Source organism: Emys orbicularis, chromosome 2 (genome assembly GCF_028017835.1).
Source record: "Emys orbicularis isolate rEmyOrb1 chromosome 2, rEmyOrb1.hap1, whole genome shotgun sequence".
In the NCBI taxonomy this organism is placed as follows: domain Eukaryota; kingdom Metazoa; phylum Chordata; order Testudines; family Emydidae; genus Emys; species Emys orbicularis.
In genome coordinates this window covers 43805563-43830876 of record NC_088684.1, presented here as the reverse complement: position 1 = coordinate 43830876, position 25314 = coordinate 43805563, and the positions used below count along the sequence as shown (strand labels likewise).

General features: G+C 42.3%; 1 protein-coding gene across 1 annotated transcript in view; it reads right to left on the bottom strand.

The window, feature by feature from the left end:
- RAD54B (RAD54 homolog B) overlaps positions 1 to 25314 on the bottom strand; it is a 114516-nt gene that overhangs the window by 18545 nt on the left and 70657 nt on the right. Inside the window, 7 exon segments of the mRNA XM_065399320.1 lie at positions 2380 to 2519; positions 10434 to 10614; positions 10616 to 10642; positions 15740 to 15965; positions 17155 to 17317; positions 19400 to 19687; positions 24407 to 24607. Coding sequence (XP_065255392.1) covers positions 2380 to 2519; positions 10434 to 10614; positions 10616 to 10642; positions 15740 to 15965; positions 17155 to 17317; positions 19400 to 19687; positions 24407 to 24607 — 1226 coding nt within the window.

Sequence of the window (25314 nt, the reverse complement as noted above, 5' to 3'; positions counted from 1 at the left end):
AGCCAGGCTGAGGTGTGAGTTTGTGTTTTTACTCTGATACCTTCATTTTATGTCAAACTTCAAAACAAAGAGACAAAAATAAATAAAAAACCAACCAAACAAAAACCCCTTCATTGTACATCCCATTTTTTAAGAATTGCAGTTTCATTTTAATAATTTGATTGCCCTAGAGACTGATATCCTAATTATCCTCAGAACAGATGCACATGGGCATTTTTCTGTAAATGTAACTTAGCCTAGAGCTGGAGAGCCCAAGTTTCAGATTAGATGGTAATTCAGTATAAAGCCTTCTCAAACTGCCATCATTCTATTGAGACAGTCACCAAAGGAGCTAATTATGCGGTTTATGGGCACCTGAGTCCCATCAATAGCACCACCACATTTAGGAAACAGAATGAGCAGTAGGGTTTTCCCACAGTGCACCACATTCCTAGGGCTAGGAGTGTTGACACTGGGGATGAGGGGGCTCTAGGCACTTTGGGATATGTTTACTTTGACTTGGGTCTGTGCACTGCAGTGTGGATGCCAGAGCCCTAGGTTCTAGCACGGGTCAGAAAATTCTTAACCTAGGGTAAAAAAATGGAATGTAGACGCTCAAGCCCAGGGTTCCCTGACACAGGTCAGCTAACTCAAGTCCCACTAACCCTAGGCTTACATTGCTGTGTAGACACAACCACAGAGCTCTTCCTTAGGTCTGGGAAAGGTACTCAGCGTGTCACATGTAAATATAGATTCATAGAACCGTAGGACTAGAAGGGACCTCAAGAACTCAACTAGTCCAGTCACCTGCACTCATGGCAAAGTAAATATTGTTGCAATAAGCCATAAATCCAGTGTTTTATTATAACAGGCAAACTGGCTTATTACAACAATCTGCAACCCACTAACTCCTCTTTTTGTCCTATGACTACAGGGGTGTTAGCGGGCCATTTCACCTTGAATGGTCCCTTAGTTTAGCGCAAGTAGTTAGCACATATTCTATCTGTTTGATCTCTTATTTAGCTGTGACACTGAGTACCTTTCCCAGACCTGAGGAAGACCTCTGAGTAGTTCAAAAGCTTGTCTCTCACACTAAGGGTATGTCTACACTGCAGAGTTTTTGTGCAACAAGTTATACCATTTTTATTAAGGCGCTGGAATTAAACCACTGTTGCATGTCCACACTGTGCTCCTTGTGACAGTGGAGCGCATCCACATTAGCAGCTCTTGCAATAGCAAAGAGAGCAGTGCACTGTGGTAGCTATCCCACTGTGCAACTGGCCGCAGGGTTCTTTGGGAAGGGTTCACAATGCCTCGTGGGGCAGGCACAGCATCACATGATGCAGGCTTCCCAATCCCATTGTTCCATGGGCATCCTACTACATTGCCAGCCGCTTTTCAACTGAAGTGGAGGGGGTAGTGTGAGAGACAGGGAGTGTGTGTGTGTATATGGGGCGCGGGGTGGGGAGAGACTGTGTTTTGGGGGACAGAGAGTGTGTCAGCATGCTGTCTTGTAAGTTCAGATAGCGGCAGGAAGCAACCAGTCCTGAGGCAGGGAGAGAGGGGGAAACCCCGACATCAGCCCCCGCCTCCCTCACCAGCTCTCTGCACAGCAATCTCTCTCTCTCTCTCTCTCACACACACACACACACACACACACACACACACACACACACACACACACACACACACACACACACGCCTCTGTGTTCAACAGCACGAGCATTCCACAATAATGGTTTGCTTTGTGTTCTGGAGCAGATCAGCACAGCATGCAGGGCTGTCAGAAACGGGAAAGAGGTGCATGCCTTCAGGGCAGCCAGCCAGAGTTCAAAACAATGAGCAGAGTGGCCACTTGCGGGATTATGGGACACTTCTGGAGGCCAATTACAGCACTGAAAGCAATTGATGTGTTTACACTCACAATGCAGCGCAGGAGCATCTGTGCTGTAAGCGTTACGACTCTCGTCGAGGTGGGTTTTTTTGTAACACTGCAACTGAGGAGTTTCTGCGCACTAAGTGGCTTGGCAGTGTGTACTCCTCGGGAGTTACATCGCAGAAAGCTGCTTTACTGCACAGTAATTTGCCAGGGTAGACAAGGCCTAACAGAAGTTGGTCCAATAAAAGATATTACCTCACCCACCTTGTCTGACATAAAAGAAAGAAATGCCCAGAGAAATCACGCTGTGAGTATTACATGAACTTACTTATGTTTTGATACTGGAATTTTCAGAGGAGCCCAAGGGAATCAGGCTTGTTTGAAAAATCTCAGCCATAGTTTATGCATTAAAGAAGAAAAACAAACAGTCTAAATTACATTTGACTCTCTAGAAGATGAATTTTCTAACTCTCCTTATGAATTATATTCTATGACTAGATTCTTGTTTTTAAATGATGTACCTTTGTTGCTGAAGGCTCTCTGAACCGAATAATAGGCTCCTCATATATTTTTCTGTATGTGGACAAAGAACCAAGTATTCCTGGATTTACAAACTCTATTAATGCGTAAAATTCTTGCAGGTCATTTTGAATTGGAGTGCCTAGGTGAAGAAAAAATAATTCAATATGTACTTTTACACATTTAAGAGTTTTTTTCTTGAAATTGATAGTAAGTATGATTGCTGAATACAACAGAGTTTAAAGTTGACAATAATAGTAAGAATGTTGAAGTTCTTAACTAACTATTGTATCCTGACAGATTAGATTGTATATCTAGTTATTGTGACTCAACTAGTCATGAATTTGTAATCTTGTTTTGCCTTGTTTTCTTATTTAGCTCTTTTCTTTTTCCATTTTGAAGAAATATGACAGTTACTTACCTGTAACTGGAGGTTCTTTGAGATGTGTGGTCTCTATCTGTATTTCACACGTGGGTACACATGTGTTCAATGCTCCTGCAACAAGAGATTTTTATCAGGTAGCGTCCGTTAGTTCATGCCAGCACAGTTGCTCCCCTCATGCACCACACAGAGAGTTTAAGGGGTGGTACAGACTGACACCTCTCCAGTTCCTTCTCTTACCCCGAATCAGATAGGATTTGAAACAGAGGGAAGACTGACATGTAGTGGAATACAGATTGGGACCACACATCTCAAAGAACCTCCAGTTACAGCTAAGTAACCTCAATTTCTTCAAGTGGTGGTCCCTATGTGTATTCCACACGTTGTTGATTGATAAGCAGTATTCAAACAGGAGGAGGTACAAGAATGCAGCTGGTATATAGTGTATAATACTGCTGTCCCAACAGTTGCATCTGCAGAAGAGGCCTGAATTAAAGGATAATGTTCCATAAAGTATGGACAGAATTTCAGATTGCTGCCTTTTATATGTCCAGTATAAGTGCTTCTTGAAGAGATGTTATTGAGGTTGCCTGTGCTCTAGCGGAATAGGCCCTTACCCCCACTGGGGGAGGAATACGCACCAGCTGATGATAAAAAATGATATAGCCAGAGACCCACTGCGAGAGTCTCTGAGCAGATAATGCTTGTCCCTGCAATCAGTCTGCTATAGCGACAAATAGTCTAGGCATTTTCCTAACTGGTTTAGTTCTTTTTAGATAGAACACTAAAGCCTGCTTGACATTGAGAGAGAGAAGTCTCTTCTCCTCATTGGAAGCATGAGGCTTTGAAAAGAATACCAGTAGGTGAATAGGCCAATTTATTTGTAACTCAGAAATTATCTTAGGCATGATTTTCAGGAGGAGGCAAAGGGAAACCACCTCCCTTTGAAATGTGGTATATGGCAGGTCATCCACAAGTGCTCCCAGTTCACTCACCCTTCTAGTTGATGTGATGGTGACTAGGAAGGAGACCTTCATGGACAGGTGGGACATGGAACACATGGCTAACAGTTCAAAGCGTGATCTGGTAAGTATTTGGAGTACAAGATGGAGATCTCATTGCAGTGCTGGTTTCTCGCCAGGGGAGAAGGTCCTAATGCGATCTTTCAGGGATCTGACTCTTTTGGGTGAGTAAAAATATAATTTAGCCTTTCAATTCTGTGCACCACATTTCAGAATGGATAAATTGGAGAAAGTCCAGAGGAGAGCAACAAAAAATATTAAAGGCCTAGAAAACATGACCTATGAGGAAAAATTGAAAAAACTGGGTTTGTTTAGTCTGTAGAAGAGAATACTGAGGGGGGAACATGATAACAGTTTTCAAGTACATACAAGATTGTTAGAAAGGGGACAGTGAAAAATTGTTTGCCTTAACCTCTGAGGATAGGACAAGAAGCAATGGGCTTAAATTGCAGTAAGGAAGGGTTAGGTTGGACATTAGGAAAAACTTCCTAACTATCAGGATAGTTAAGCACTAGAACAAATTGCCTAGGGAGGATGTGGAATCTGTCATTGGAGGTTTTTAAGAGCAGGTTAGACAAACACCTGTCAGGAACAGTCTAGTTATTAGTTAGTCCTGCCTTGAATGCAGGGGACTGGACTAGATGACCTATTGAGGTCCCTTCCAGTCCTAAACTTCTATAATTCTATGGTTCTACCAAAGGATGAAAGGCACTGGTTGCTGCTAAATGGACCCAAAGGGAGCTAAAAGGAAGACCCGATGTCTTGAGAATGAGGAAATAGTCTGACATAGCACAAATACCTACTTTTTCTGGTAGGTATTTCTGGTCCTGTTGTATCCAAGTAGAGAAACGTCTCCATTTAGCTAGACAGAATTTTCTGATGGAGCATTTCTGCTTTGATTGGGATTACACCTCTACCCCGATATAATCCGACCCAATATAACACAAATTCTGATATAACATGGTAAAGCAGTGCTCGGGGGGGCAGGGCTGCGCATTCCAAAGGATCAAAGCAAGTTCGATATAACGCGGTTTCACCTATAACTCGGTAAGATTTTTTGGCTCCCGAGGACAGCGTTATATTGAGGTAGAGGTGTAGTCTGAACATGGATGCTCTAGGTCTGACACCCATCCAAAAACCAGGCTGTGAGATGAAGAGGATCTGAGTTGGCATGTTTGATCTTACTGAGTTAACAATTCGAGAAGGTTCAGATACTGATGAGAAAATGGGTAAAAGATCTGGGAAACTAGATTTGTCTAGGCCAGTTAGGTGTGACAAGAATGACTCAAGCTTTGTTGTGATGAATCTTTCACAAAAACTGTAGTAGCGGTGGGATGGAATGAAAGGTGTATCTCAAGTGGTCTGTCCAAGACAATAAAAGGGCACCACCCCTGAAGTCCCAGCTTAATGCTGCTCTGGAGCAGGTTAGGTTGAAGTTCTTGTTCATCTGGGAGGCAACAGGTCCCAAGATGGCATTCCTCACCAGGTGAAGATTTCATTCAAGATGGAATGGTGTCCTAATTTTGTCCACCAGAGAGTTCTGCACACTTGTCAGGTATGTTGCTGAGACCATGATGTGGTTTCCTGCTGCACCAGTTCCATAAATTGACTGCCTTTACAGGGAGAAGAGATTTCACTCCACCGTGTTTGTTATACAGAAGGTCATCATGTTGTCTGAAATTATCTACATATGATGGGACTGTATAAGTGGGAGGAGTCTGGGTGGAGGTCTAAGCAGCAGTGCTTAAGTTGTAATGAAAGAGGTGCTGGGGTCAAGCATTTAGGTGCTGGGGCTCAAGCAATTTTTTTTCTTTCATAACTGACGTGGCAAGCCCAGAAGTGCTGGGGCTGGCATAAATTAAACACTGCATTACAGGCTAGGCAGACAGTCCTTAATTCTAGGAGATTGATATGCATCCTGGCCTCTCGGGGAGTCAACATGCCTTTTGTCCGGTCCACATGGACTGTGCATCTATGAGGGATGTGTCCACAGTTATGGTTGCATTGGGTCTGGATGGAAGGAAAGGGACTCTGACATTTGTTCCAGGTTCATTCACCATACAAGAGAAGCTGTAACCTTGGCGGGGATTGTTACCTTGTATTCATGCTGTCTCTGTTTGGTGAGTAAATAGACTTGAGCCAGTCCTGTAGACAATGAAGGTAAAGCCTGGTGAACAGTGTTACACAGGTACATGAAGCCATGTGGCCTGGCAGGGAAAGATTGGACCTTGACTGTGGTTTGAAGTTTGAGGGTGATTTGACTTATCAGGCGGTTCGTGGCCTGGAATCTGTCCACAGGGAGGTAGACCTTTGCTGAGGCTGAGACTAGGGTCGCTCTTATAAAGCCCATGATTTTTGCAGGAGTCAATGTAGATTATTCTTTGTTTACACAGACTCCCATGCCAGAAGACGGAGTAAGGATAGGGTTGCCAACTGGACCTCCTGATTGGATCTGCCCATTAGGAGTCAAGTGTCCAGGTACAGGAAAATCGTACAGCTGTTCTGTCTCATCTGGGCTGCCACCACTGAGAGGATCTTCATGAGGACCCTGGGCACTGTCGCCAGCATGAATGGGAGGACTCTGAACAGGTAGTACTCTTGTTCTACCAGAAATCTGAGGAACCTTCTGTGGGTTGGATGAATGTCCCCATGAAAGTAAGCACCTTTCATATCGGGAGCCTCAAACCATGTGCTCTTCTCCAGGGAGGGGATTATTGATGCCAGCATGACCATGCAGAATTTGGATTTGCAAATAAAGATATTCAGCTGATGTAGGTCAAGAATGGATCTCCATCCTCCTTTTTTCTTGGGATCTATGAAATATTGGGAGTAGAATCCTTCCCCTGGATATTGAGGTGGCACTTCCTCTGTAGCCCTGTGCTGTAGGAGAGTATCCACATCCAGACAGAGGATCTCCTTGTGAGAATGGTCTCTGAAGACGGGCTGGGGAAGGGATTTATGCAGAGGAGGAGAGAGAAACTCAATGGTGTAGCCGGAGTGGATGATCTCAATACTCACTTGTTTGTTGTTACTGCCCTCCAGTCATAAGCAAAAGGATGAGGCACCCATCAAAAGTTTGGGAGGCAGTAGGGAATGGCATCAATAGAGGTACATGGTTCTTAAGCGTCCCATCAAAAGTAACCCCTGGTTTGTGGGTGAGGCTGAGCAGCTGTGGTTCAGGTGGAGGAAGCAGTATATCTAGGTCTTTGTACCCTTTGACATTTACATGGTGGCTCATAAGGGTGCTGGAGATAAAACAGCTGAGGAAAAAATCTTGGCTTATTTACCTGTTTCTGGTGTTTTCTCTTCAGGGCCAGGGTATAAAAGCCCAGGGAGTGGACAGTTCTCCTGGAGTCTTTAGTGAGTGCAAAGACATGTCAGTCTTTTTGTTGAAGAGATTAGACTTGTCAAAGAGGAAGTCCTCAGTGGTATTCTGGATCTCCCTGGGAACTCTGAAGAGTGGAGCCAAGATTCACACCTCATAAGTATCGCCACAGCTATAGCTCTAGACGCTGTACCAGCCGCATCCACTGCAGCTTGAAGAGAGGGCCTAGCTACTGGTTTGCCTTCATCATTGAGGGAGGACTATAACCTGGAGCTCCCAGTTGGTGTCGGCAGGTGCCTATCCTTTGGCTTATGAGCTGCAGCCATACTTGGAATTGTGAGGCAAACCCACAACCAGATCAGGGCTGCATGCTCAGCTACAATGACTCACCCCACCAGTGACTCATCTCTCAGGCACACTGAGGCAGCCAATCCCTGGGAAGGGCCTCAGTCAGATCACCCCATGCACACACATTTCATCCTGATTGCCAGAGCTGCTAGTTAGTTAATCTGTGCAACAGCACTACTTGGCTAGGAAACCTCCTATTGCCTCATTGTGTTACAGACTCCCCAGGCTTCCAGCCTGCTCTTGATCCTGGTTCTGAGCCACAGCTTGTCCCTGGACCCTGGTTTCAGCACTGCCCTCAGCCTGGTCCCGGCTCTACGTCTGGCTTCAACCTTTGGTACCTATTCTTGACCACTCTCCAACCACTAAGCCTGACCACCTAGAACCCAGAGCCTGATAGGCTCTGTCAGCACCTCTCTCCTTCACACCTTATCCTCATGTTTGGGAGGTTCAAGTTAACTTCAGTTGCTACAACCCATGTGTAAGGACGCACTCAACTTGGATGGAGTAGGGAAGGCATCCTTTTTTTAGGAGCAGATCTGGAGGGGGATCTGTCCTTGTGTTTATGAGCATCCCCTTTACTCTCGTGAGAGGCTAAGGCAGTTACTTCTTTGGTTTCACAGCTCTGGTCCCTGTTTCTGAGCTTGTGTTCAGAGAGGCACTACTTGTAGTCTGAGGCTGATGTACAGAGGGAGTCTTCCCAGCTTGGATCCAACTGGGGTCTCATGGCCTTCTCCATGAAGTATTTCCTCAGTCGAAGCTCTCATCCTTCACAGGTTTGGGGAAGGAAGGAGCTGCAGATGCTGCATTTGGCAGAGATGTGAGCCTCTCCAAGGCAGTAAAGGTAGCACTAGTGTTCATCGCTGATCATGAAGGAAAAGGGCCAGGAGATATAGTTCTTAAGCCTCTGGACATAGTCCTTCTCCCCACGGAAAGGATCCCTGAGGTGCGGAAAAACTGAACTATATTAACTAGAGAATAAAAACACTAAAAGATTAAAAATACTAAAACTATATAATTATATTTACAGATTTTTGAAAGATGATGTGAAAATAGCTTCGGACAGAGAATTCTGACTCAGGCCATGTGGTGGGGAGAAGGAACTGAAAAGGCATTGGTCCGCACTGCCCTTTATACCCTGAGCATGGAGCAAGAGGAACAGCTGTATAGGCACGGATAAATGGAAACTACTTCCCAAAAAATCTCTGGTCTTAGGCACATGGAGCGGATGTGTACCCACACATGGAATACACATATGGACCAGCACTCGAAGAACTATTTGTTCTGCTTCAGATTTTCTGTTCCTAGGGAAAAAAAGAGTGAAGACTGTAGCTTCATTTGCAAGATTATTCTTATTTTGAACAAATGCAGCAGTATCTCCTGCAACAAGCTGGGTTATAACTGTTCACAATATAGTACAAGGGCTTCTCTCCAGGATGACAGTTTAACTTTAACACAATACAAAATAACTAAGAAACCAGAAATATTTTTTAAATCTTCTTTTAATTTTAATTCTCCCTCCTGCTAAGGTCCTATTATGCAATGATAGTCCCTCCAAACTTAGATGGTCTAAATGGAGGTCTTTCTGATATGTAATCAATGTTGCTCCAGGTATCAACCAGAAGTCAACAGAATGCAACATTAATAGATTAATAGTTTCATGGATTTTAAGGCTACATGGGACCATTAGATCATCTGGTCTGACCCCTGTATTGACCCTAATAACTTGTGTTTGACCAAAGCATATCTTTGATGTAAAGACATCAAACGATGGAGAATCCATCACTTCCCTTGCTAGTTTGCTCCAGTGGTTAATCACCCAGAGGCAGAGCAATGTTTCCAGCTAGGGATCAGAGCCCAGGTCTTGTCAACACAAAAAAGTTGTATGATTTAACTAAAAAGGTGATGAAACTGATTTAGTTTCATTGGTGCAGGCCTAAAATTCCCTCTAAGCTGTGTGGCCGTGCGGCCGACTATTAAGCCCCGCGCAGGGGCTCAGGGCTGCGGCAGGGAGAGGCGCTCCTCCCCACCGGCCCCAGCATGGACCTGCCACGGCCCGGGGAGAGTAGCCTCTCCCTTGGCCCAGCCGGGTCCAGGCCCGCCGGAGCTGCCGGGAGAGCAGCCCCTCCCTCGGCCCAGCCCAGCCCCACCAAAGTTGCCGCAGCTGGGGAGAGGCGCCTCTCCCCTGCCCCGAGCTGCTGAAGCGAGAGAGGGCTGGGGGGAGTCCTCTCTCCCCACCGCAGCCCCGGGGCAGCCTGCACCCCAAATCCCTCATCCCCTGCCCCATCCCAGAGCCCACACCTCTCCCGCACCCCAAACCCTTAATCCCTGGCCCCACCCCAGAGCCTTCACCCCTATCCAGAGCCCTCACAGTCTGCACCTAACCCTCTGCCACAGCCCTGAGCCCCCCCCCCCAAAACCTCTCATCCCCAGCCCCACCCCAGTAGTTCTGCAATTTCATATCTGAGTTCTTTCAGAATTCCATCTGGTCCTTGTGACTTATTACTGTTTAATTTATCAACTTGTTCCAAAACCTTCTCTATTTATACCTCAATGTGAGACAGTTCCTCTGAATTGTCATCTAACAAGAATGGCTCAGGTGTGGGAATCTCCCTCAGATCCTCTGCAGTGAAAACTGATGCAAACAGCCTTGTCTTTCTTGCTTGCACCTTTATCACAATGACTGTCCATTGGCCCCACTGATATGCTTCCTGCTTCTGATGTATTTACAAAACTTTTACTCTTTGTTTTTGTGCCTTTTTCTAGTTTCTCTTCAAATTCCTTTTTAGCCTGCCTAATTATACTTTTACACTTGACTCGCCAGAGTTTATGCTGATTTCTATAAAAACACTATAAAAACAATATATCTGATAATGTTGCCAAAATTTTCACACTTGTATAACTTGCAACTTTCTTTCACATACTCACCAAAGTTAGCTCTTTTCATCTAGCTATAAAATAGGCTATTTGTAATATACTGACCAGTCAGGATAATTCTTCTCTCACAGGACAGACTGATGAGGGCTGTAGTTGTCTTAATGGAGCTGTTTTTCAAACGATGCCCCTCATCGCAGATTAGGAGGTTAAATTCTATAGTCTGAATTTGGTCCAAGGTGCGCAGCAACATCTCATAACTGATTATCAGAACTGAATGAAGTGGGGAAATCGATGAATTCTTCTACTTTGTTATCCTGTAGAGCATAAATAAAAGTTGCATCACACAGCCAATTCTCTTTGGAGCTCCTCAACCCTGTTCCCTGATTCTCTGGTTTCAGGAGGAATTTCTGTTGCATGACTAGAGCCCTGCACAGATACAAAATTTGCAGATATCTGCAGATTTGCAGGGCTCTAAATATAAAATTTGGATATGCATCCATCCATGATCAGGAAACATGTTCCGCGGAGATCTGCAGGGCCCTATGCATGACATGAGTCATTCCCCACCTCCCCAGGGGGCTAGGACTACTTCTTCCCTCTTAATTTGCAAAAGAAATATGGGAATCCAATATGGCAATACAGAATACTACTACCATGCTGCTTGGCAGCTCACTGTTCTTTGAGTACACCAAGTCTACTGAAGCACATTACTACGAAGGTGAAAACTACAGACCCGGTGTAACAGCTACAGAACTCCTCACTTAACGTTGTAGTTATGTTCCTGAAAAATGCGACTTTAAGCGAAACGATGTTAAGCAAATCCAATTTCCCCATAAGAATTAATGTAAATGAGGGGGTTAGGTTCCAGGGAAATTTTTTTCACCAGACAAAAGACTATATATATATATATATATATATATATATATATATATATATACACACACACACACACACGTGCAGTATAAGTTTTAAACAAACAATTTAATACTGTACACGGTGATGATGATTGTGAAGCTTGGTTGAGGTGGAGGAGTCAGAAGTTGGGATATTTCCCAGGGAATGCCTTACCACTGAATGAACTAGCAATTGACTGAGCCCTCAAGGGTTAACTCTCACAACACTCTACAAGGCAGCAGGAAAGGAGGGAGGGCAGACAGAGACACACACCCCGTGTGTGAGAGAAAAAATGCGTATTTCCCCTTTAGGTAGCTGATCCCAGGCTTAAGTACACTGTCTTGTTAATTAAATCAGCTTGCTGAGACCTGAGATGGAAGCTACTGCCTAGAAGCTCCCTCCCTCTGTCGGCTGTCCCCCCTGCTCTATGGAAGATGGGGTAAGCGTGGTGCAGGAGCAGAGGGGAGGGGGAGACACCCTGACATTAGCCCCCCTCTTCCTCCACACAGCAAGCAGGAGGCTCTGGGAGCAGCTCCAAGGCAGAGGGCAGGAACAGCACATGGCAGTGGGGGGAGGGACAGCTGCTGCACAGAGAACTTAGGGGAGTGGGGACCTGATAGGGGGGGCTGCTGGGCCACCCAGGTTCCAAGCCCCCACCAGCTAGCTGCAACGGGCTGCTCTTCCTGCAAGCAGTGGACAAAACAGGTGGCTGCCAAACTACGAGGTTAGAAGGGAGCATTTCACAACTTTAAACGAGCATGTTCCCAAATTGATCAGTAACTTAACATCGAAACAACGTTAACCGGGACGACTTTAAGTGAGGAGTTACTGTACTTAACCCTGGTGTTGGGGGTAAGTTTCAAATTGATAATTGTAATGGAGATAATGAAAAAGCCTAAGCAACTCCCAGTACGTTTATGGTGGGAATCACAAGATGCAGTAGACACCAGTTTATGCTGTGATCTTGTAATAAATTTGCCACAGTCTGTTTACCTGTTTCAGTTCAATCAAATAGTTCTCACTCTGTTATGAGCCACATAACTTTGCTAACCCTAGGAGAGCATACCTAGCATGAATAAGTTAGTGCAGCATAGAAGCTGGGGAGACAGAGAATCAGGGACCCATAACCAGCTCCTTGACAACACTCCTGCTCTGTTGTATCCAGCAGAGACTCTATCCCAAAATATTTTACTGACAGTCAGGAAAAAGCTATGGGGCCTATTGTTTTGAACCTTTAATGCCTTTTTCCTTCAGAAGGCATCGACATACATGTTTAACTCGTGTTTACTCTTTGCTTTGGTGTCTTTCCTTAGTTACTTATTTCAAGGTATAGAAATAAAGAAAAGTGACATGATACAAATTGCGTGTGTGATGATAATTGAGTCTGAGCAGCATGGGAAAAATCAGAGGTTTTAGATCTTGAAAACAGCACTGGGGCACTAAATCAAACAAAAGTTCAATATAATACAAGAAAGAGTTTTTGCCAGATTAGATGGTTAAAAGTAGTCACATTTGCACACACGACTTATAAAATGACATCTTTTTATTTAAATCCTTGCACCATACCTATTTGATTGTCCATAGAAATCTTTTTGTCCCATTAGACCATTCAGACATGCCATAGACTAGCCAAAGGCTTATGATCTCTATCTGTCAAAAATTCAGAAATATATGGACAAAAATCATTACAAGAGACTCTTCAGCCCAAAGCCACTTAATAGAACAGTCTACTTTATATCCCAAATAGCTCATTTGGCAGTTAATATTAACTATACTACTACTAACTAATACTTGCCATACTAATATCCCACAGTCAACCACCTCAAATCTTTCAGTGCACCTCTCTACCTGAAAACCCAAGAGACCAGTCTTGCAGCATGACCTAAAAGGTCAACACTTTTTCCAATGAGCTCTCCCAAAAAAGGGATGTTTGATACAGAATGATAGTTAAGATGGTCCAAAGCAATGGATGGTTTCTTCAGTAGAGCCCTAACAATTGTTTTCTTAAAGGAAGCCAAAATCCTTTCTTCCTAGAGGGAGGGGATAATCTCCACCATGAGTTAGGCTGTACTTCCCTGCTGGCCTTCTCCAACTACAAAGGACATGGTTCAACCCATAATCCGCAGCCTGAAGCTCCCTCAACACCCCAGAATTTTTAAAATTATGTTTTTTGCTTCCAGCCAAAGCTCAGTTACCAGAGACAGACAACTCAGTCTGGATCCAAGTGATCTGATCCACTGAGTTAGCAACCCTATTTATTCATTGCACCCTATCATATGATTCACTATAGTCAGATATAATGGGTATATGAAGATGAACTATGGAATTAACAGTACTCTTTGCAATCATTTCAAAACATTCATTCATCCTCTCAACATTTCTGTAAGGCAGGTAGGTATTATAACCCCCTGTAATGGAGCATTCTGGCCTTTTAAGCCTAGGTACTATACATGCTGCCTTCTCTCAGAAGAGGGGAGATGTTGATGGGAGAAGGAAGCCAGAACCAGAATGCTGAGCTCTCGCTATGAAGGCGTAGAAGTGGCAGCTTCATGAAGAGCAGGTTGGGATAGAAGAAGAGTTCTGTGTGCGGCAGACAAGCCTGAGCTGAGTATGAACTTTTAGGTTGCAATGATGGACTTTATTTTGAGGACTATCTTGAGTGGTTTCTATTATTTAACCAATCCCAGATGTGGTGTGTGAGTGTGTTTTTTAGTGTGTTAGCCACAAGACTATATTAAAGCTTAAGGGGCTCTAAAGAGGGGAACCAGAGGCAGGCTGCAGAAGAGCCTTCACCAGCCATGAGGGGGCAATCAGGAAATGGCTAGGTTTGGGTGGCTGCCCAGGTACACCCCGATTTTACAGATGCAAACACTGAGATGAAAAGTTTAAGTGACTTGCCCAAAGCTACACATGGAGCAATTGCCAGTAAGTATGAGACCTCCACAGTTCCTGGATCCCACTCCTGTACTCTGAACACACCTCTCTTGGCACCAGTTCAATGGGCATTGAAGTCAATAGAAGCCTTTCCACTGATTTCATGAAGTGTAAATGATAAACATCTCAGTGACTCAAGTAGCACAAACTTTCATTATTATTATTATTATTATTATTTATTATTGTCGGTGTTTTGCTTTTTAAAGTAGTAGTATTCTGGAAACTGATAATGACAATACTCCCTCAAATTTATATTTCATATAATCCAGCAGTATGATAATTGCCATTCTTCCTATAAGATAGACAGGAAATTACTATTTTAAATACTTCATTATATTGTAGGCAAGTGGTATTGTTATCTCACTTTTGCATGTCAATGTTTTCTTTGCTTTTTAGGGGCCCAATCTTACAAACTGCCAAGTGCCCTCAAATCCCATTGGCTTCAACCAGATGAATAAGAATGTTAGAAGGATTTAAATGAAAAGAAAAATATGTTGCTGTCACTTTGGGTCACATTAATTGCCAATAAATTCAATATAACATTAGTGTTATAAAAAAACCCTAACAATTGAGAGAAAATGTGCCACAACGTCTAAATAGCTCTTTAGGTAAACTTTTTTTTTGCATTACACTGAATCTTTTTTGCACCAAAGCTGCTCTCTCAAGAACACACACAGCTGATCATTTACTTTGCTCAAACTCAGTCACTGCCACATAGACAATTTCTGTCAAATCAGTTCACTTCAGTTCCACATCTTGAAATAAGTTACTGTAAGGAAAGTGATGGAAGCAAAGAGGATATACAAGTTAAATAGACATCTAGATTGGCTTCAGTGGAAGATGTGTATGTTCAGCACCATAGCAGGACTGGATGCTAAATCAGTAGAAAAAACAAAAAAGAGGTACACATGGAAAAAATTAGAAGTTTGTAAAACATATAAAAACACTTGTAAAAAGAGCTTTCATTTCATCTGAAAGACTCACTATTTCATACAGACCATGAAGGAAGACTGCCAAAAAGGAAGTGTTTAAGGCCATATCTACACTATGGATGCTACTGTGGCAAAGCTATGGCACTGCGGCTATGCTGCTGAGGTGAATTTTTCACACCCCTAAACACCGCAGCTAACTTAACTTTTAAATGTAGACCTGGCCTAACTTTTAATCTATTCACAACAGATATTAGGTCAGATTTAGAAGGCAGCATTCTCTTTTACTTCATACAAATACACTTGCAAATACATTATCAGGTTAAAAAAATATATTTTTGAAAATAAATTGCCTTATGTTTGTTACAAACAACATGGCAGAGTAATAATAATTATTTTTTGAAGTTTTCTTTTCACTATTTCACTTTTCACTTTATTTTTTGCATTACTCTAATTTTGGACAATTAAAGTACACTAGTCAGTTTCTAATCAGTTTCACTTTTAGTTTTCATGCATACATTTCCCTCCTGCAATGTTTTGGCTGCAAACACTGTAGACAAATATTTGCTTGTTAAAAAACAGCTTACTTGGAATGTTGGATTTTTTTTTTATTTATTTTGAGCCAGATTTGACCTTTTTGAATATAAATCTCACCTGATCAACTGTAAACACTTTGATCCTTTCACTTCCCAGCCATTTCTGAAATTCTTTTTTCCAGTTCTTCACCAGACTCCCAGGGGTGACAATCAGTGCCTGCTTTATTATAGGTTTGCATCCATACAGCCCCTGACGTAGGAGAGTCCAGACAAGCGAAATGCATTGCAGTGTTTTTCCTAAGCCCATTTCATCAGCAAGAATAGCTCCAAATCTGTCACTTAGTCTGTAAGAAATAATGACAATTTAGTAATGCAAAGGAAACCCTGCAACTATTTGCATTCTGATCTGGCAAATATGTTTTTTTTTTTTTAAAAGTATATAAAAACCTATTTATTTCTACTATGATCTGTTGCAGTTTTTTATTCAGTTAAACCAAAAAGTTCTATGTGCCTGTGTGAAACTTGGGTTCATTACTAGATTAACATACCGATCATCCAAAATTAGAGATCTTAGTTGAATTCTTTCATATTAACAATATTTAAGTAATTTATGTTAAAGCACATGAAAACATACCATAAGCAGCCTATAGTATATAAAGCTGATGTAACAAGTGTAAAAGTAATATAGTAATTTTTCAACAGAGTGGTACATCAACGTACCTTTATACTAGACTGAAAATTTCTGAGGTACCAACCAGCACTGCACTTTGGCTTGGGTCAGATGGTTTATAGCAGTGGGTCTCAACCTATTAATCATTGTGGGCTGCATATTCAGGCCACAATGTGTTACCTGGGCCACAGGTTGAGAACCACAGCACCCCACCACCACCACACCACTATGCCCAGCACCCACAGCCCAAAGACCCCTCCACAGAGTGAGGAGAAGACCAGAGCCCCAGTGGTGTGGCTGAGTGGCGGGGACCCCATACCCTGTTGTGTGGGGCCGGGAAGCAGCCCCAACCCGACCCTGTCGCCAACCCCGATTCCCGCCAGGTGGGGCCGGACAGCAGCCCCGACCCTGACCCCAGACCTTGCTGTGTGGGGCTGGACACAGCTGTGACTCCAACCCCGGACCTTGCTGGGTCGGGCCGGGCAGCAGCCCCGACCGCAGTCCCTATTGTGTGGGACCTGGTGGCAGCCCCGACCCTGGTCCCTGCTGTGCGGTGCTGGGCGGCAGCCCTGATCCCAGACCCTGATGCAGGGTGCCAGGCGGCAGCCCTGACCCCAACCCTGGACTCTGCCATGTGGCAGCCCAGGCCCTGGACTCTGCCGCCCTTTAGCATACAGCTGGGCCGCAGCTGTGTGCTAATTGGGCCGCATGCAGCCCGCGGGCTGAGAACCACTGGTTTATAGGATAATTCAACCATTCTCTTCTAACAGAGAAATACAGAATGCATCTCAGTTTTGGGGTGTGTTTTTTAAACAAGCTAAAAATTACCAGAGTTAAAATTAACAGGACAGTTATTCTCCTACCTCATTCCCATCACACACTCGTACAGGAATACAATTCCTTCTTTCTGATGTGGGCGAAGATGATTTACAAGGTAAGGATCCACAACTACATCTACCACAGGTAAACCAGCCTTATTGAACATCCGCTGGTGATCTGGAGTTGGACGTGGCATAACTAAAGAATCTTAAAGTTCAAAATATACACAGATGTGGTAAGAGAATTTGTGTTTACTTCGTAAGCAAAAAGTATTGTTTTTCCAAGGTAACTATATCAAGTAACTATTTGCTAAACTTCAATAACTGCTGAAAATTGCTTTTTAACATATTGGTCATTTCTAGACAAAGAATATAAAGACCAACATCTGCTATTGTTACTTATGAGTACCTAGATACAGTGTTGATGTAAATAATAATAAAAAAAATCTATTAAAACACTGCCTTATATCCTAAAGATTTCAGAAGTGCTTTAAAAGTTTAATATATATAAGAACCACTTCATCCATCACTTACTACAATCTGCCACCTTTGGGATCAACTATAGCAGCTGTTCAATTGAGGATTACCAACAATAATCAGTTTAGGACAGGAAATGAGGAAAAATACCTCATCCAATTAAAACTGCAAGGAGTACAGAACATAATTACTCAAAATAGTGTTTATCAGAACACTGTGGCTAACCTTTATTTCTTTTTCATATATATATTTTCATCATCCCCGCTCCCCCTCAAAGACTACAGAGGAATGGGCAGAATACTTTGGAGTCCATCAGCACTGGAAGGGGTTAATATTGAGCAACACAAGACAGTGAACAGACACAGCACGCCCTACTCATGCTAATTTATAGATTAAAGGTCCCCATCCTGTAGGGTTCTGAGTTCTCTCAACTTCCATGGGAGTTGAGAGGCTCAGCTTGCAGGAGGCACTCAAATCCATCACAGGATTGGGCCCCCCAAAAAAACAAAAATTGGAGAGAAACCCATGTCTTTCACACAGCACTGCAGAAACAGACAAAATGCAGACAACTCTGCGGTTGAACATAGCAGCGCTACACAGCAATTTAGGGCAGTAATCTCATATCATCTTGAAACCACAGCAGAGAATTCAGGGAGACAGAACATCATACAGCTGGAATTAGACCAGAACACTGGTCTATTCTTACAAAAAGTGCCATAAGATAATAAGAAGATCTTATTATTATTTATTTGTATAAGGCTAGTGTGGTAGGCAATTTACAGAAGTAGGAAGACATGGCCCAGCCCTGAAGACTTTATAATCTCAGATGACATACAAATGAAAGAAATGGGATGGGGTTTAACAAACTGCAGTGTGAATGCTAAGTTGTGGTTTAGGTGCATTTTTAAAAAATTAAAATTATGCATCATTTAGTTTGATAACACTAATATACTTGGTGTTTTTCTCTCATCTGAAACATGGCGCCTTCTCCAGAATATTGTCCCTAAACAACAGGCTGCACCACTGGCTTATTAAAGACAGATGGAAGATATCGATCTGCTAAATATTCAACACCACTTCCTGCAACTACCAGGTGTTCACTGGAGCTCTCCCATACAAGTACTCACACAATCTGATCCTCCTTAAACTTGTGGAATTTAATGGGATGACAGCACAAAGGAACTATAATACTGTGTTACAGAACTTTTTTCCTGCAGTAGGTGTCTCATTGAACTTGGTTACTTTTAGTTACTTTTGTGTTTGCACATTGGTGGCTATGAGGGATCAGACTCCCCTGGAAGCAATTCTTCTAACTTTGTTTAACCTCTTCACTGCTCGTTGTCCACAGCAACTACCATGCTGGTGTAGTCTGTCAACACTCCATTGAACTTGGTGGCAAACTAGAACTTTTCTAGCATGTTTGGCACTAGTCAGTTTCTCGTTTCAGTACATTCATTTTTCTTCGCTAGTCTATTTTCGGAAGGATTCTGATTTAAACAATTTGTATAGCCATCAATAATATTTATAAAGAACTGCACTATAAGACACTCTAGGGTATATGGACTGTTTTAGGATACTAACACTTTCTCAAATGTCAGTGACACAGCCTCCAATCTCATGGTTTACAGCACACCTGCCACTTGTAGAACAGAATCATGTTGTGATGTTATTGGTTAAACTTCATTTTCACTGGGATACCCTAGATTCTCATTCAGTACTTGGGTAGGGAACATAAAAACCTTGGTTATGCATTGAACTTTTGTACAAAAAGGACAGTGGATGGTTAAATAAATAACAGAATTTTAAATCTTACTTGATGCATTTGGATCATGGCGAGGTTTGTAGTTCTGGGACTCTTTAAGTAGATTTTCTTTATTGCTTGGCTTGCAGACATTTTTGAATGGGCTACAGAATGGTTTCAGGGTACTTTGTGAAGAAGCAGTTGGGACTGTGGTGGACGTCCCAACATCAGTCTGAAAACATTTGCCACTATTAAAGTCCTCTGCTGAAATTATACCCATCACTTCAATTTCTTTTCCTCCAATCATCAGCATTTGACCTTCATCAAGACTTTCAAGGTCTTTAGATTTATATCCAGTACCTAAAAATAATAATTCATTTACTTATGTTTAGCAATTAATTAGGACCACACAGTGGGTATCACTGCCTTAACATCAATATTCAACTGCAGGAAGTGAAAACAGAAATGTCATCAAATCCTTTAATAATTAAGCATATGAATTTGAATAACCTTTCATACTAAGAAAACAAAGTGGCAACAAGGTTTTTCATTTAAGTGAAAACAGATTCAAGTAGATCACAATACCAAGAAAAAAATGGAACAAACGGAACATCATCTGGAAATTGTTGTACCAAATATTTTAAAAACTGCTGTGAATTATCCTCTTATAACTGAATTTAAGCATACATTTAGATATTGAAGTACCCAAACTACTTCCATGGAGTGGACCATATCTTAAGAAAGGGATTGTCTCATTGACCACTCCTCTTCCCCCCCACCCCCCGACTCATGATCAAAAGAACTACCTTCCTGTCCCATTTGCAATCTCATAATATGCCTGTGGCAATCATGGCAATGGCTTATATGGAAAAAGATAAAAACAATATATTTTAGCTGCCTTTTAATGCAAGTTAGCAGATGGATATGGGGGGAGCCTGCATCACCTGACCAGCCACCTCTCTGCAACAATAAGCAAGTGCTCTGTGTACCGCTAGTAACAAGTGGGGAAAATATCTGATCACTCCTCCATAGGCATCTAAGAACTCAGTTTGGTTATCTGACAAGAAATTACATTAATCACACTGTGCTAAGTATTGTATAAGCATTATCAATGTTAGGCCTAATGGTAGGCCTCTCTGCAAGCATAAGTCTTGTCAAGCAGTGTTAGGCCACAAACTTCTGGGAGTTGCAAGAGAGAGCGCAATAAAATTCTGCAAGCATAAGCAAAATCTAGCTAGGAGGCTTTATAGACTAAGATTAAGCAAAAAGGAAGCTCTGTGAAATTAGATGCGGACTTGTGGTTACTATGCACTGCAACCAGATACTTCTTTAGGCTGACTCAAATGTTTTTGAATCTAGCAAATTGACCACAATTAGGACAACTGGTCGCATAAAGAAAAGATGAGCTGGGCACAGGTGCACAGTTCATAAGATCAAAACAACTGCAAAATACCACACTAAGACATTTGGCCACCTTAATTGGTTGACCTGCTTTGGAACACGGCCAACAAATAATGTATAAAGAGGTGCAAATGCGCAGGTGTGTGTGTGTGTATGTATGTGTGTTGACCTAAAAGAGATCTCTCTTTGATCGGGCTCACACATACACCCTGAACCAAAGGGACTTGCGCTTCACCGACTATCTGTGCCTGGCCAATGCGGAAAGCGGTCAACTGAAGGGTAAAGTATTCTCAGACAAATGCAGGGTAAGGTTTTGGAGTAAAGAAGTCTGGTTGTGCTCGAGCTGGTTAATCTTAAGTCTGTATCGATACTATAGTTTAATTATACTAGTAAATTGTTTAAAAGTAAAAGTAAGTTGGTTAATAGTAGTTAATTGCTTAGGAATAGTAGTAGTAAATAGTTAATCAATATATAATAACTGTATAGGTTCTTGTGCCTTGCTGGGAACAGGTACAACGCGGGTAAAGCTAGTAGTTGATTAGTGATAACAGCTTTGCATGCCGCTGTGCCTGTCTTCAGTATAATTTGCCACTTAGTTTTATAATAGAAGTCAGTAGTTTATAAGTTGTTTAAAACTAATAATAGATACTTATAGGTAGTTTAAAATTAAAGAAATTTAGTTAATCAATGGGTCATTATTGCATATAATTTGTGTTTGCTGGAGACTGGTACAGTGCATGTAGGGTTAACTGATTAATGAGTAATGATAGCTTTGCCTGCACTTGTGCCTGTCTTCAGTATAACCTGCCATTTATATTAATCCTAATTCAGTTCTGGTCTTTAATTTTTCTCTTCTTATTCTGTCTCTGTTGCCTTTATAGCTGTAAATCATTAAAAACCTTCTTTGAGGAATAATTAGTTGTTTTAGTTTCTCTTATGCGGACACTACTCAACCTCATTACATCTGTGTTGGGTGGTGGGAAGTAGTGATCACCCAGGGTACAATTAGGGCCCTGATGCGTGTCTCCCCCTTCCATCATCTCCACACATGGCTATTCCAATTTTCAGACTGTGATATTCTCTCTAGTAAACTCAAGTGGTTGTGGGGGCCTGGTGAAATTGGTATCGGTGTCAATGGCTGCTTCAAGCACAGAGATTTGATTTTTCTGCAGCTTTGCCTTTAAAGACCAGAAATGTTTAATCTTTCCAACATAAAAATATCCATATTTAGCTTTCTATTAATTCTGGAAAGCGCCATGTGAAAGAAATGGGATGGGGACCATCAGTATCACCCTCTGCTAAATGAAGCTAATGTGATTTAAAAAAAAAAACTCAACAGGGTGGTTGATGCATTCCAGACATTTCTTATTCTCTTGCTCACTTTTTTTCTTTCTTTTTTTTTTTTTTTTTTAAGTCAAGCAAGTCAGTGTATATATAGTTTTGATACAAATTAAATTAAATTTGTAAAGTCATGGATTATTTTTCAATTAAAGTGCCTGGCAGCAGCAAAGTTTGCAATGCTAGGGTTGTAACAAATTATTAGAGGGCCATCTCTGTCTTAAATTCAAATACAAGTGTGTTTTGCAGCAACACACAGTAAAATTGTAGTTTCTTACTAAATAATCTACTTTGGCTTTCTTGGCAACTTAAATTGTTGCTTGTCTTTCAGGCAAAGTTTTTGAGTTAACTGCAACCTATAGCTTACAAGCCTTATTTTTTCCTCTTAATCAAAATATATCTTACAGTAGCTGCTACTAAGATTGCAAGACTAAAAATTGCAGCACCATCAACTCTGGCTTGCGTTTCAGGCAAAGGCAATATTTATAGTTACTTCACTACAGCAGAAAAACACAGCTCCAATCTCTTCCAGTCACCAGACCTCTGATCAGAACATTAAAAAGTAACACATTCAAATGGAGGTTCAGACTTAGGACTGCCTGCTCAGCTGTGAATTTGTCCCTGGTGCAAACCCACTTCTCCGGGGCATTATTTGTGTGGCTGATGTCAACAAGGCCCAGCCCCTCCCTTTTGGCAGCTCTACTCGGCCCTTCTTTTCTAGCCCCTCTCCTCGGACTGGCAGTGCAATGCTTTTGCCCCTGATGTAACTCAGTCTGCCCCATTTTCCCCTGTACTTTTTGCCTGGTGGGCAGGAAACGTGATCCTTTTACTTGCCCAAAAAACATTTCTACTTGTCCTGGGTTTCTGTGTAATAATTATTTTTCTCCCATTCTGACCAGTGGGCCACAGACCACAGTTTGGTCATCACTAATTTACATGATTTATTAACAGCTTCATTTCACTTCATTCACAGACTGTAAGATCAGAAGGGACCATCGTGATCATCTAATCTGATCTCTTGCACACTGCAGGCCACAGAACCTCACCCACCAAACTGCTGTAATAGACCCCAACCTCTGGCTGAATTACGGACGTCCTCAAATCATTATTTAAAGACTTCAAGTTACAGAGAATCCTCCATTTACACTAGTTAAACCTGCAAGTGACCCATGCCACATTCTGCAGAGGAAGGCAAAAAAAACCTCAAGGTCTCTGTCAATCTGACCTAGGGGAAAATTCTTTTCCAACCCCAACAATGGCAATGAGTAAGACCTTGAGCACGTGAGCAAGACCCACCAGCCAGATACCTGAGAAAGAATCACAGAATCATAGAATATCAGGGTTGGAAGGGACCTCAGGAGGTCATCTAGTCCAACCCCCTGCTCAAAGCAGGACTAATCCTCAACTAAATCATCCCAGCCAGGGCTTTGTCAAGCCTGACCTTAAAAACCTCTAAGGAAGGAGATTCCACCACCTCCCTAGGTAACCCATTCCAGTGCTTCACCACCCTCCTAGTGAAAAAGTTTTTCCTAATATCCAAACTAAACCTCCCCCACTGCAACTTGAGACCATTACTCCTTGTTCTGTCATCTGGTACCACTGAGAACAGTCTAGATCCATCCTCTTTGGAACCCCCTTTCAGGTAGTTGAAAACAGCTATCAAATCCCCCCTCATTTTTTTCTTCGACAGACTAAATAAGCCCAGTTCCCTCAGCCTCTTCTCATAAGTCATGTGCTCCATCCCCCTAATCATTTTTGTTGCCCTCCGCTACTCTTTCCAATTTTTCCACATCCTTCTTGTAGTGTGGGGCCCAAAACTGAACACAGTTCTCCAGCTGAGGCCTCACTAATGCCGAATAGAGGGGAATGATCACGTCCCTCAATCTGCTGGTACTGCTCCTACTTATACAGCCCAAAATGCTGTTAGTCTTCTTGGCAACAAGGGCACACTGTTGACTCATATCCAGCTTCTCATCCACTGTAACCCCTAGGTCCTTTTCTGCAGAACTGCTGCCTAGCCACTCGGTCCCTAGTCTGTAGCAGTGCCTGGGATTCTTCCGTCCTAAGTACAGGAATTCTCTGTAATAACTCAGAGCCCTTCCCATCTAGTTCCCATCAATGGCCGTTGAAGTTATTTGTTGCTAGCAGTCACAAATCAGCTACATACTATTGTAGGCAGTCTCATCTTACCATCCCCTCCATAAACTTATCAAGCTCAATCTTGAAGCCAGTTAGATTTTTTGCCCCCACTGCTCCCTTTGGAGTTTTTTGCTCCCATTCAAAACACACATTATTTTTAGGCCAACGTTTAAGCAACAACTATATGTAAATCTATAATACCTCTTCCAATGTCTTTGCCTTCCATATCTTTCAGTATCACAGACTTTCCTTTTGCAATAAGAACAGCATCACCTTCCCACTTCTTGTGTTTTTTCTTTGAAGCCTTACACCACACAACACTGAAGTATTTTGCAAGGCAGTCAGGTTCGTCTTCCTCTTTCTTGTGTCTTGCTATTTCTGGTGTTGGTACATGCACTGGGTCTAAAAAGAAGCAAGATGACTAAGAATATCAAAAGATCTCTGTTGATGTAGAAAATTATTTAAAAAAACCACAACACTATCATCAATCAAGTGCAGTCTGTGCATTTCCTGCTATACAAACATAAGATGGCACGGTTCCTGTTCTGAGTAGCTTACAATCCAATTGAGACAGAGACATCATAATTCAGGCTTAAAACAATGGATGGGGATGCAAGCTCAAAGGGGCACTAATTTTATGAAATACTGTGTGGAAAATATATGCTTTAAGGAAAGATTTTCAAGTAGGAGGGAAGTTATTTAGTCCATGAAAAAGAGGTAGTTCCTGGTGTGGAATGGAAGGAGGAGGCAGTGGGTAAGGGATAAAAAGGAAGTTTTTGAAACAACAAAGCGGTGAGAAGAAGAGAAGAAGGAAATGAGAGTACGGTCTCAGATGAGGAGGAGATGAGCAATGCCTTGAAAGTGAAGATGGGAACTTAAAATTCAATGCAGAAGGGGAGGCAAGTGAATAGATCCACAACTAAAGCCAAAAGATTGAATTCAGAATAATTACTGTAGCTTTAGAAAACCTGAAAACAGTTAGAAAATAAAACTGTTTTACATTTCCAGTTGAAAGAATATTTCACCCACTTTCTTTGTAATATATTAAAAGCCATCCGCTATCCTAAAATCCTGAAAAACAGCAGCATGACTTGAGATTGCAGCAAACC